Below are 12926 nucleotides of genomic sequence, written 5' to 3' on the forward strand. Positions count from 1 at the left end.
TAAAATGTAAATACAAAAACCATGGTGCCCGCTCCGTTTTGTGAAAGTTACTATAAGTGACAATGGAGCATTCGCCAGATTCACCATCTCAAGCATTGTGTTTCCCCCGGGGCAAAGTTTTTCCTGATTTAATTAGTCTGAAGTGACCGTGAACAATTTCAAAGTCGGGATTACTTCGAACCGTATCGACAACGGGCGGATTTCGATGAAGTTGTCGTAACAAATCTCGAAATACTTTGGCGAATCGTCACATCCGACTTCGGAAAACACACTTGAGGGCGTTTTATCATTTTAGAGTCCGGAAAAACAACCGAAAATCCTTTTATTGTTTGGCTGGAGTTCTCCAAGTGGTGCTCAAAACTGGAGGAAATTTTTATTCTTTCAGTTCATCTTGCCTGAAGGCAAAAGGTGTTCTGTAAACCAATTAAAATGAATCCCAACCACTCAATGGCCTAACCGAACCGGAAGGAATCGTTCAAACAAACAAAGTTTGGTCAACATTAGCGGAAAACTCTTCCCCATTGAAGTAATCCTTGTGAAAAGTGACTTGAGAATTATTTGCTTAATGGATAATCGAATTCGTTAAGTCGAACACGAGTTCGATTGGGAATTTTGATGTCGAGCGAAGTGGAGAATGGAGTGGAAAAAGAATGTTTGCTTTCCTATTTGATGAAAACCTGTCCTATATTTACCTGAAAGAATTAAAAATCCTACAAAGAGGGATTTTCTTTAGTTTGTACCTCAAATTAACAGAGCGAAGATAGCCAGTGAGGCATTGAGATCAAGTTTATTTCATTCGATTTTTATCGAGAGTCAATTAAAAAACCTTTCCTTAAATAACAGAAGTTAAACGCTTCTGTCCAATGCCCGCAGAGAAGATTGGAATTAGGAGCTCTGAATAAGAAGGAAGAATCAGATTATTTTCAGTGCGTAATGTTTTCGTAAATAAAGTGCACAGAGTAAGAAATTATTGCTTTTATTTCTCGTCCTTAACGAATGCATATGGGAACACAATTTTAGAATACATTTTTTGCGGTGTTAATACAGCATCCTGAAACCCGCACGTTTTCCTAGGATGAAATGTCTCCAAAAATGCAAAATTAGGTCATTGCACAGTTTTATTCTTTTTCCTCCCATGTCAGGAAGATCTACTCCACACATAACAAAACGGAAACATGTGGTTTGATGTTACAGAATCAAATCCATTCAGCCACATCATTTACAATTGCACGCCAGGCTTTCCACTTTTCCGGGCCTGTCGTTCGTCAGAACCTGCACTCACAACCATCGGGAGCTGCTGAAGAAAAACTAAACATGACAGAAGGAAGAATATATATCTCTCTAAATGCAAATCGTAGTGTGTCGCCACTAAACCGGCAAAGGATGCACCTCTGATGAAGCCTCACACGGTGCCTTCATTTACATTTGATGTCACTGTTTGCTTGGGCTGTCTCCTGCAGTGCCACTTGGCCTTATTTTTCGTCCAGTTTGCTTCCCAGTAATCCTTTTTGCTATTTGTTTAGTGCATGACTCGGGAAATTCATCTTTTTCTCGGTGGGCACAAGCTTGCTACTTCGCAAGAACAAATTAACGGTACCATTCGGGGTTTCTCCCGTTCAAAGAGAAGGTGCTAGTTATCTTTTTCTAGCTCAAAACGTATCCTCCTTGGAATGAATGAGTTTCTTTAATCTGCACACCATCTGAATTTTTGTATGAAAAGCTACAAAAACATGAAAAAGAATATAATTGGAGTCGTCTTATCGCGAGGAAATCTTTAACGTGCTGCCATATTATGGTGTCAGGCAAGAAGCGTTCTAATATAATCAAGGAGTTTTTTTGTTTTATAAACATATTTTAAATTAAATTAAATTCTTCTCTTATCCATATGTACTTTTTATGGTTCAAATGACCACAATTGGTTCTTCAAACAAAGTAAAGTAAAGTAAACAGACATCCCAACTTGCTTTATTCTGCTTTAAGTTTTGTTACAGTCGCATTGAATAATTTTCCTTATCATCATGATAATTTTTACTGCTCATCATCCAGAAATGATGAGATTGTAAAAACAACAATGAAGAAAAAGCGTTTTGCATACGTCAATGTTCCCCAGAACTTCACAGCTGTAGTCCACGGGGTGATCATTGACCTCCGTCCTAAGAATGTTTTTTTTTGTTTTTAGTTTCTTTTCACTTTCCACGATCGTAGTTTCCACTTCATGATTACTTTCACTTTCACGTTCTACCGTACCTTAAGTAGCTAGAAAATCAAAACTTGTAGAGAAAAACCTTACCGATAGGAACACCGGAACAAGACCAGGTGGGGCAGTTAAAAGTGAGGGTTTGCCGCCGATGTGCCACAGCGTTTAACAAATACATGAAATTTTAATGAACCGGTGGTAACAACAAACGTTGTCTCATTACGGGTTGCTTATGTTTTTTTTTCTCTTGTTTTTCTCTAGTTTTTGTTCATCTCTTCCTTGGTGACTTTTCCGGTGGTCGTTGCTTGTGCGTTCTCATCGAATGCATCGTATAATGCGACCTCTGTTTGTGTGAGTTTCTTTTACTGAAGAACTGCTCTGCTTATTCTGAGGGATAAGAAATCCCATGAAAAAAACCCAAGTCCCCCCCAAACAACACAAATAAAATGTGAAATGTTTTCTTGAGTAGGAAAAGTGATCGCATTACTTTGCAAACAAAGTCCACGTTCTTGTTTGTTCGTTGCATTCATTTTCGGACCAACTTTTTGGGCTCCACCTTGAGCACATGGTCTTGAGTGACATCACTCTGACTTCTCCCCGAGCTGCTCCACCAAGACACGAATCTGTTAGTGCTCGGCAATCGTGATTTTCCACGCTATGAAAAAAGATCCAAATTGTGTAATTCACTCAACACGCAGCCATGCCCTCCTTCAAAAATGCTGTCACCAATTTCGACAGTCAGTCCATCGAAACAATGTTCTTCTTTCTCAGCCTGCCCTTGGGTGGGTAAGCGTTTGCGGTTTCAGAAGAGTAGAAAACATACGAGACAATTACTCATTTCCATAAGCGGGAAGCACGCGCCGTTCGTCGCCGGTAGCCGGCCGCCGGGTTTATCAATCATCAAATTCATGTTTATGCTTGACGCGATGTTGGTGGTCTACCGGCCGGGGGGAAGCGCGTAACACCTGGGAGCCAAAAAACACCAAAAAAACCGAGTTGCTGGAATAGAGAAAAATATGCTTAAATAACTTTGCGCAGAGATGCCTCGTCCCGCATTCTATGAGAAAAATCGTAAGTGTCCTATAAGAGCCGGGAAATATGTTTTCTACGACCAAAGCGGCAGTCGAGGAAAGGGAGGAAAATCGCGCTTTGTTCGGCGGTAATGGATGTCCATTTGTTACGCGTGTAAATTTTGCGCGACGTAAGCAACGCAGAGGAGGAAACGCTTTTAACCAAATATCGTTTCTTTTGGTACCTGGAATTTTCTGCGAGATTTCACGGGCACTAAACTAGTAAAGAGAAACAACAATAAGTACTAACGCCGTGTAAAAGGTGGCGGAAAGCATCGCCACAAAACCTTCCTTGCCTTTGCCTGGATTTCTTGAAGGATGGGTAATGTTAGGCGAATAGTGATGGATCAAATGAGTGGGACTCTCTCAAGCAATACTCTACAGATTAAAAATTGCATTAAACACACTTTCACTAGCATGGATGTTAATAGAACCAAGAAGAGGCCATGTGTTGCATTCAATGCACGATGTAGGGTAATAAAAGTTCATTCATTTTTCCTTCAACTTAAAATGTATACGAGGAAATTTTTTTCCAACACAACGTGAAACGTTCAACGATTTCAAATAAAATACAAGTGAAACATTGATTATAACAAGCTTCTGTTGTTATTTATTTCATGCTATTCGAGAAATAATCAACGTATGGGAATAAAACCATAGTAACAATTAGTTTTATTCTTCAATCAGTGACATTCTCAAAACAATCACTGTCGGGGAATAAAAACGTTATAAATGAACCAGCAGAATCAGTCAGTTGTCACAATAAATCTCGATTTTAATTTATCGGAATGGGTTTCTCATAAAAATAATGTTGATAAACTTAGTTTGCAGACAATTCATTATATTATCAAAAGCAATTCTTTTGCACATTTAATAAATTCTGGATTATACTACGTTTATGCTACTTAAACAAACCTCCAAAGATACAAACTGCAGTTTCATGCTTGCACTTAATTTATAAAAGCATGCTTCCATCCCGCGCCACAGCAACTGACAGCATTTATAAAACATAGAAAACAAAAACAAACGAAGCGAGCCGGCCGGCACGCGAAAACATCGCCCGATGTTTCCCGAAGCACGTATTTTCGAAAATGCGACACGAGACCTTCTCCATCTCTCTCCTGCGGATGGGTCGCGTGATGCTGAACGCACATGCACGGATCAGTTTACTTTCGTCCGTCGTATGAGAAGGTGTGATATTCTCCGTGGTGCGCGCAATGCAACGTGTTTTGATCCGCTTTGACGCAAAGTGTGGTGTTTTCGCTGCCGACCGTTCATGAAGTGCATCTTGTTCTATTCGAGCGCAACTCGCAACCGGCAATTATCTGCTGCAGATTTGCAGTTAATAGTGGAAAAAGGTTTGGCATTGAGTGAAAATCATTTGTCATTCGATTGTGTTTTCAACACGGTTTGATATAATCAAATGTGTGAAATCATAGCAGCAAATATGGAGTGGAAATGTGTGGAAAGTGCCAAAGTGAAATCAAAATAATGAAGTGTTGTTTACATTGCAAGAATAACATGCATTAGGTATTGTATCAATTTCCAGAAAAAAATCTGGACGGGTGTTTGTGAAGTGAAGTGAAGTATCTAACCTTCCTATTACTAGGAAGATCCAAATCAGTTCAATTTGCTGTGGTTCTAGTTGGCGTCAGAAATCAGAAAATCGTCCGTCGTCAATCTGCGTTGCCTAAAGTGTTGTCTATCGATAAATTGATTTGTTGAGTCTGGCAGTTTCCCTTCCGTTCTTATGTATTACGTGTAAGGCATTCGTCATATCGCTAGCACGCAGAAAGTTTCGTTAACGCAAAGGGCTTCCGGGCGTATTTCCTGTTGTGCGTGTATTTGCGCGTCCAGAGGTAAAACATAAAAAGTGTGATGAAGTGTTAAGTACCGTACGAATCCGGGTGTGCAACACAGCGCAGAAGTAGTGCGGAAAAAGAAGGTAGTGGAAAAATGAAGCAAGAAAACCAAGTGAAACCAAGAATAACCTAAAGCAATCCGTGAACCGAAAACAAAGCATATCGCGAATCATTAGGGAAGTGAAGGATAGCGGAAAACAAAACACCGGAGAAAAAAACGCAACAATATCCAAAACGGAAAGGAAAGAAGTTGAAAAGTGTGCTGACGACGAAGACAACTGAGGCAGCAATTGGGTGCGCAGCAGAACAGAAAGAAGAGTTTAAACCCCCACGGCAGAATGACGAATTTATGTGTTTACGTTGTATTACTGCTGTCCCTGCTGGTGGCATCCGGTTGGGCTCATCTAAATCTGTACCTCAACGAGGTCGAAGTCCAGAGATTACTAGGTAATAGTTTTTCCACCCATCCACGGCTAATCGGAGTTCATGTGTCGGATAAGGATGGAATTGCATTGTAAAACCTTCTCGCTAACATACGCTTCAAGTTATTTTACTACATGAGCAGTTAAAACAATCGGCAATGTGTACAATTTAAAGTTTACCATTAAGTTTGCCTGTTAGGTTTTTACTAGAGGGCGGTATTTTGTTAGTAAATTGTAAAAATAAATTTTAAAAAAAAACAAGACAGAATAGTACCATTGCTGCGAAGAATAACAACGAAGCAGCTATAAAAAGAAACTTTTATCGAAAACGAATTGTTTGTTGTGTAAACAAGAAAACATTTGGGAAAAGGACCTGCCTTCTTACCTTCCCAGTGGTGAAAAGACAAGCAGCTTCCGATTTGGTTTCGGCTCAAATGCTGGTTTTGGTTCTGTTCAACGATGACGACGCGTTTATTCGATGCTAATCATCATCCTTTTCTCCACGCTGATTAGAAACCACTCTTCAGCGCGCGGTTCCTCTTGCTTTTCCGGATCTTCCCATTCATTCTTGGACTCAGTTCTATTCATCAACTCGAAACCAGGATATTTTCCTAATGAATCTATTCCTCCCGTCACCAGTCCTTCAATACGTCTTTTTTCGTCGCAACCAAGACCGTTCGTTCGTTTAGGCGTCATTGGCGATGAACAGTGAAGTTGGGTTTTAAAAAAAGTAAGGCGACAATAGACCATGAAAATCCGAAGCTGACACATGGAAAGAGGATTGGTTTAAACAAATATCGAGAAACCACCAGGAGGTGTATTAACCCGCTCGGCTTGGGTTTCTCTATCTACTCGCTTCAATCACCCAGGACAAAAATCCTCCAATCTTTTCTGTTGGAAACCCTGTAGAGTCTTCAATTTGGATGGCGAACCTACTCACCTTTTCCTTCCTTCTCTGTCTGGGTTATAGATCTTGGCGGGTGGGATAACGGGGGCTGTCAGGAGGAGGATAAAGGTGTAGGAAGTATTATGGTAGAACACGTAAACCCGTATCATTTTTCTGGGCTACGTGTTATAAATCAATTAAAGACATTTTCATCTATGTGGGTTTCACCGCCTTCCTTTCCACTCCGTTGCCATCTTCGGTTTCCGCTTACCTGAAGTTTATCTTGGCCAAGTTACGAGTTTCCTTGTTTCCCCCTTCACGCACCAAGTACCTGGACTGTTATGGTAACCCTCTAGAAAACCCAATCGAACAGAAAGAACCCATAGGATGACAGGTTCAATGTTGACCTGACCGTCTCTCCATAGCTTTTTCACCTTCGTTTTCGTGTCCTGTGTTTCCTCGTGGACCTGAGGGCGGTTCCGATGATTATCACTGCGTCACTGATAGCCCTTCCGTATGACCTGGGTTTTGAGGCAAATAATGTGTCCTTTTTTCCTCTATTTTCACCGAAGGACCGGTAACCAAATCACCTTTCTCCTGTTCCTCTAGTGAACTTTATCCATCTAGTCAACTTCATGCGTTTTTTCTTTTCACCTTTATTAAATCCTGGGAGGAAGTAACGATGGGTTCATATTGTCATCACAAACCCGTCGCAAATCTGTTTTATGAAAACATGCCAAAACCGTAAGCAGAACCATCAATAACATTCCTTCCCACTCATTTTTATTTCTTCGATCGCTAATACTTCAGTTTGTATGTCTAAACACAGTGGTCAGTCAGTTTGTTTGGAATGAATCGGACAAAGCACGTTAAGATTTACGTTGTTTAAAGGAGAATTGATTGCTCTTTCTTCCTTCCAAAGCAAACTAATATTTGTTAGTATGAATGTAAACTGCTATTGATTCATGTCATTTCATTGTCTAAGATCGTTAGTGTGTTGTTTGACATGTGCCACTCGAAATATCACAAATCAAGCAGTAGCTTGTGAACTCTGGCCCGTAAGATAAGGCTGGTGTTTTATTTCAAGGCGCCTAAAAGACATGAGCAACGTATTTCACACCACCCAAACAGTTCATTAGTCGGGCTTAGGACGATGGAAATAAATGTGAAGAAGATTAATGCTCAAAAAATCAAACTTTTATGAGATAGGAGGAAGTACCAATTTCCCTCGCCTTCAGCTGTGCTAAGCAAATCTTATCTCACATGTTCGAATGCAATGATCAGAGCGTGCCATATTATTTTTTAGTTTCTTTTACGTTACGGCTGAAAGCCCAAACATTCAGCTGCAATCGATTATACCAGCCTTGTGGTCACTATCGCTTCTTTGAACTGTCAGAAAAGCAATAAAATTGGAACGTCTCTACCGTTTGATACTTTCTTGTCCATTACTTGCTCATCACCACCACACTCCCACTTCCCCTCACGTGGCACTTAACTTAACTTAACTCGTCGTAGGACTATCAGAATTGAATTCGAAAAATGCAGCACTTCGTAGTATGAATTTTAATTTGCGCGTCCACCCAACAGCCATATTTGACATTCCGAAATTCCGTGGGCATCGTGAAGCCAAAGTGGAAAAAAAACCGTAGCATGTGATGATTTCGGCATTTGACTTCGTGGCTACATCTTTGGTCTCTCTAGCTCTCTCACACACGCGAGAATACCCAGACTGTGGTGTGTAATGATTGGGCCTACGTACGAAAGAAATCTTTCCTATATCGAGCGTACAGTATCCAGTGATTTTGAAATGATAAAATAAGGAAAAGAAAAAGTTACATTCAACGGTTGACCTTGGAAAATAATATCAAAACTTTTGCTATCTTTTGGACCGTAGAACAATTTTTAGCGAAACGAGAAAAGGTGTCGTAAGAAAAGGACAAATCTGACGAATTCAACGTCGCCATCTTCACCGAAACCCGTCTCGATACGTTCTTTGCGTGCTCCGAAGGATAGATGCTGAAAAAAATCAATGTATGCTGACCAATGTCGGCGCGACGACAGAAGAAGTGTCGACGACATTTTGGAGATGCCAACCATAGCGAGGACCTGCCGAACGATGATCGTGCCGATTGCGAATGATCGATCACGGTGCGAATGGTTTGTCGCAGGAATAATTAAGAATGCGTGCACAACGCCTGTGTATTGCCACCGTCTTTTCATAAACTTCCCTTTTTGGTGTGTTCATGTTGGTGTTTTCTCTTCCTTAGGTAAAATAAAGCATCTTCAGAAGCTGGAGAGCCGTTTCTTGTGTCTTTCAGAGACGAGCGGAGAAGACGTACAGTTGCCTGGCGCGATTGATTTGCGCATATTTCTTTTTATAACAAAGTTTATTTGGTATTTTATTCTGTTCCCAAGAGTTTCGAGCAAGTCCAACAACTCAACCGTCTGGCCTGTTTAAGAACGGCAGCCGAGTCTTGCCATGTTTTACGAAAACATGACGAAAGGCAGCAGCGACACATTATTAATTCAATTCGTTACAGATCGATCGATCCGGTGGGACTTGACCGGGACAATTGCTTGTTTTACTCATTGTTAATGGCCGAGAAATGTGGTCTGACCATACCATACGCGAAGGGCAACCGGGCACGATAAACCCTTTTTGGTCAAAACTTGACATCAATGAGCGACGATCAGAGAGGAGAAAAGATCTCGATTGCGTGTGTTCCTCCGTCGTGTGGTGGACTATTAATACAACGACGACGTGGATCCTTTGTCTTTTTTTGCGCCGCAGAGCGGAGAATGTATGTAAAGTATAAAAGTGTAGAAAGAGTAGACACAAAAACTTCCGCTTGCTTTCTAGTCGCAGCCCGAACTCAGAACTGCCGTTTATTTCTCAATCCACTCCTTATATACGCAAATCCTCTTAGGGTTCGGCTAGTTCCGATCGCTAATAATCCAGTTCATTACTCCTCTTACGCGCACCTCTATTCGTACAGCAGTACAGATACAGCGGCACGGCGTATTTCAACTTCTGACTTACATGTATATGACCTATTATAGAGATTGTACTATAGAGTATCTGGCCGCTTACACATATGTTTTGGCCGTGTACTTCAAGTACGTGGTTGGAATTTCTAAACAGCTTCAGAGAGACACTCTGTTTCTAAAGACGATCTTGTAATTCAGCAAAACAACCAACTGTTAATTGTGATGGATATGTCTAGGTCATGCTTTTAATGGAAGGAACTTGCTACGAGATCCATGTTGGAAAAAAAAAATAATATGAAGTTATGTTGAGCATTCCATTTATTTTCGATGGAAACAAAAGACAAAGAACAATGACACCGTCTAGCAGCTCTCAAGATGTTATTTCTGTGGTGTAATATTTCAACACTTATTATTACCATTTATATCCGATGATGGATCAAACCTTAAGCTGCGGATAGACGGATGCAATATTTCAATGCAATGAAATAAAATTTGACATTTATACCCAAAATGACAGTCATTGCAATATTTCTATGCGTATTTCATTGCAACATTGCAAAGATCCAAACGGGGAGGTTAAGCATCGAAATATTGCTTTCACTGTCATTTTTGGTAGGAATGTCAAATTTTATTTCATTGCAGTGAAATATTGCATCCGTCTATCCGCAGCTTTATTGCTATTGCATTTGCTGGCCCCCAGAAAAAAACAACATGGAGAAGGTAGTCATTTTACTGACATCGAAAGGAATGAGGAATGAAATACTTTGACATGTTTTTTTTCTCAGAGGAAGGCGTATGGTGTTGTACAAATAACCGTAAATTCTTACCACACTCTCCTCCACGGTATAGGTCCCGTCGATGCGGGGCATATGCCAGTTTAGTCTGGCACACTACAGTCACACACAACTGTGGTCACGCGAGCCTTCCATCTAAACATGACGGTTGAAACGAAACGAAATATCCGTTTCCAATACATCACGACTTCTTATTGGAGGAGAATAAGCATCACCGATGGGGAATCGTTTCCACCGTCTTGGGGCTATTATAACCAGAAAAAAATATTGCCCAAAACCAACATGCCGGACAGGCGTGCCGAGCCCCCGGTCCAAATGTGTTGATTTGGGATACCCAGAGGAGAAAGAGTTTGCTTTTTTCGTGTATTGTTTGGTCTCCCGATGTCTGGAGTCATCCCCAGCGACGAACCGTCGGAGGGCTCGAAACTTCGTAGGGACCAATTTTTGGGATGATCGACCGTCTGTCCTAACTGTTTATTGCCGGCTACCGCTAGAGAAGTATGGTTTTTGTGCCGAAGCCTTACCCTTAAGCCCAAATCTTAAGGACTGATAGTGTTGATGTAAGAATGGTACCAAAAAGTCTCCTAACCTCATAAGGACAGCTAAAACTATGTGTCTCAGAGCGCCCTGCGGGATATTCAACTGTAGAGGGTTGATGCGTTTTGATGCTGTACACCGTTTTAATTATTGTTTTGTCAAGTGGTTAATGAAGTTGAATCATATGTCCACGATATGAAACTCCGGTGTTCTCTGCGATAAAGTTTCTAGTTGATACGTATATCATCCATACATCTACCTTCCTAACGATGATGCAGTTTTGAAAACGTTGATATGACGATTGGCCGTTTCTGTTGGTTTAGGTCTACAGAGAAACTTGTCAAAGATGCCAGTTGAAACAAATAGATATGACTGTTAGTTGCAACATTCGAACAGGAGCTACGCGATTGGATATGATTATATCTTTGTTTAGGCCAGAACCAGTAAACCAAACATGCAATAGCAAATTGGACCGTGGGGCGTGTGTAAGAGGAACAATCTTCTGTGCGCGGTGCATGCATCCACATGTGTTAACAAAAAGTAAATAAAAACCGAGGAATACGTAGCCCGGGTATGTTTGTCCAGTTTCCTTCCGTCAGCCTCTGCGTTGCATGGATTTTCCAATCTTTGTTACTATTCTGTTTTCTTCGGCGAGTGTTCACTGTTCGGTATTGGAATGAAGTTAATGTTTTTAATGTTTCCTTTACGAGTTTACGGTGGTGGAGCGCGCTCAGCAATGAACGACATTCTCACGTTTCTTGATTCAACTGCATTCTGATGTTATTCTTGTACACCGGGATTGTGGATGCATTATCCACGTGATCGTGTAGATTATTTTAAGTCTGTCCTTTCTTGTTCACGTATTTCTTTTTCTTAGGCCACCTGATGAGGTTATTGGAAAGAAAAGTACATGAATTGTCTATTCTTAGGTGCTGGAAGATGAATGGAAGATGATTCACGGGTGGACGATAGCAATTTTGCACTTGTCTGTCAACGTCATTTGCTATGGCGAGTGCAGCTTGTTTAGAAAATAAATTTTATAGACACTGTCTTTTATTTTGCATTACTTGTATAAGGACATTCAACAGTAATGATAAAAACATACTATGTTTGGTTTTGGAAAATATGAATTAATTCAATGTTATGAAAGTCAATCCACAACCGCATCCACAATGCAAGTACAGCTATAAAGCTATAAGAATTGGAGAGTTCTTTAACTTTATTTTAACAACAATATACATGAGTGTCCTCAAAGCAAAATTTACGTTAAAGAATTTGATATTATTCAATTGTTATATGTATGTTTGATCTACTTCTTTTTGGTTTCTTCATCAATAGTTTGAACTCCGTTGAATAATGACGCAATATGAGGGTAGATCATCTTTTCTGGCAAAAAATTAAATTCATTCCTAGTGCGGTAAGGGTTAGTGGCTGGCTGTTGGTTTGGGTATTGAATTTATGGGTTCAAATTTTGTATCCCCCGGACCTTTATCATTCCCGTGGTTGGTTTGACTATTCTGTTGTATTATTTTGTTCCCATTCGTTCCTTTTTTATTATTCGCCACCAGCGGAGTTCGGAGATACGTCACCACCAGCGGAGTTCGGAATTTTTCTCAAACGGAATTTTTGGTTCCGAAGTAGGAAAAATCCCTGATGCTAAAACAATCCTTTCGAATATACAAACCTCATCAGTGTTGTCAAACCTTTCGCCTTAACCGAAAACAACCGAAACCCCGCCTGAGCCGTAAATCATCCCTGTGTCCACTCCACACCACCATGAAAATCATCGGGACTAGGGCCGGGCGTAAACCTTGCTGACCTTTTCTGTGTAGATTACTCCAATTTTTATTTCCACTGAATTTTAATGGCTCACGGAGTTTCGTTTTTGGTAACTGAGCATAAACCATGTTGATCAGTGCGATTTTATGATTCAGATCAGTTTCAGGGACAGATGTGCTCCTTTTGGGCGGTTCGATGAAAGAAAGGAACAATCTAATTTAACTATTCCATAGTTTAGTTGAACTTTTTCTTGCATGCTTTGTGTGCAAAGGATTTCCCGGGGCAAAAGTGGGAGAAAATCCATGAAAAATTTGTGGCTGCCCAACCCTCGATGATGATTGTATTTCTTTACTGGGATCGCGAGGTCTGCGAAGGGAAGAGGACGTCCCCC

At 40.7% G+C, this 12926-nt stretch overlaps 1 protein-coding gene across 1 annotated transcript in view; it reads left to right on the forward strand.

The window, feature by feature from the left end:
• Nucleotides 1-5467: 5467 nt before the first annotated feature.
• Nucleotides 5468-12926, forward strand: part of LOC131267110 (tyrosine-protein kinase Dnt-like) — a 75884-nt gene continuing 68425 nt past the window's right edge. The window contains exon 1 of the mRNA XM_058269886.1: nucleotides 5468-5576. Within this exon, the coding sequence (XP_058125869.1) occupies nucleotides 5468-5576 (109 nt within the window). The remainder of the gene's footprint in view (nucleotides 5577-12926) is intronic.

This window comes from Anopheles coustani, chromosome 2 (assembly GCF_943734705.1).
Source record: "Anopheles coustani chromosome 2, idAnoCousDA_361_x.2, whole genome shotgun sequence".
NCBI classification, from domain to species: domain Eukaryota; kingdom Metazoa; phylum Arthropoda; class Insecta; order Diptera; family Culicidae; genus Anopheles; species Anopheles coustani.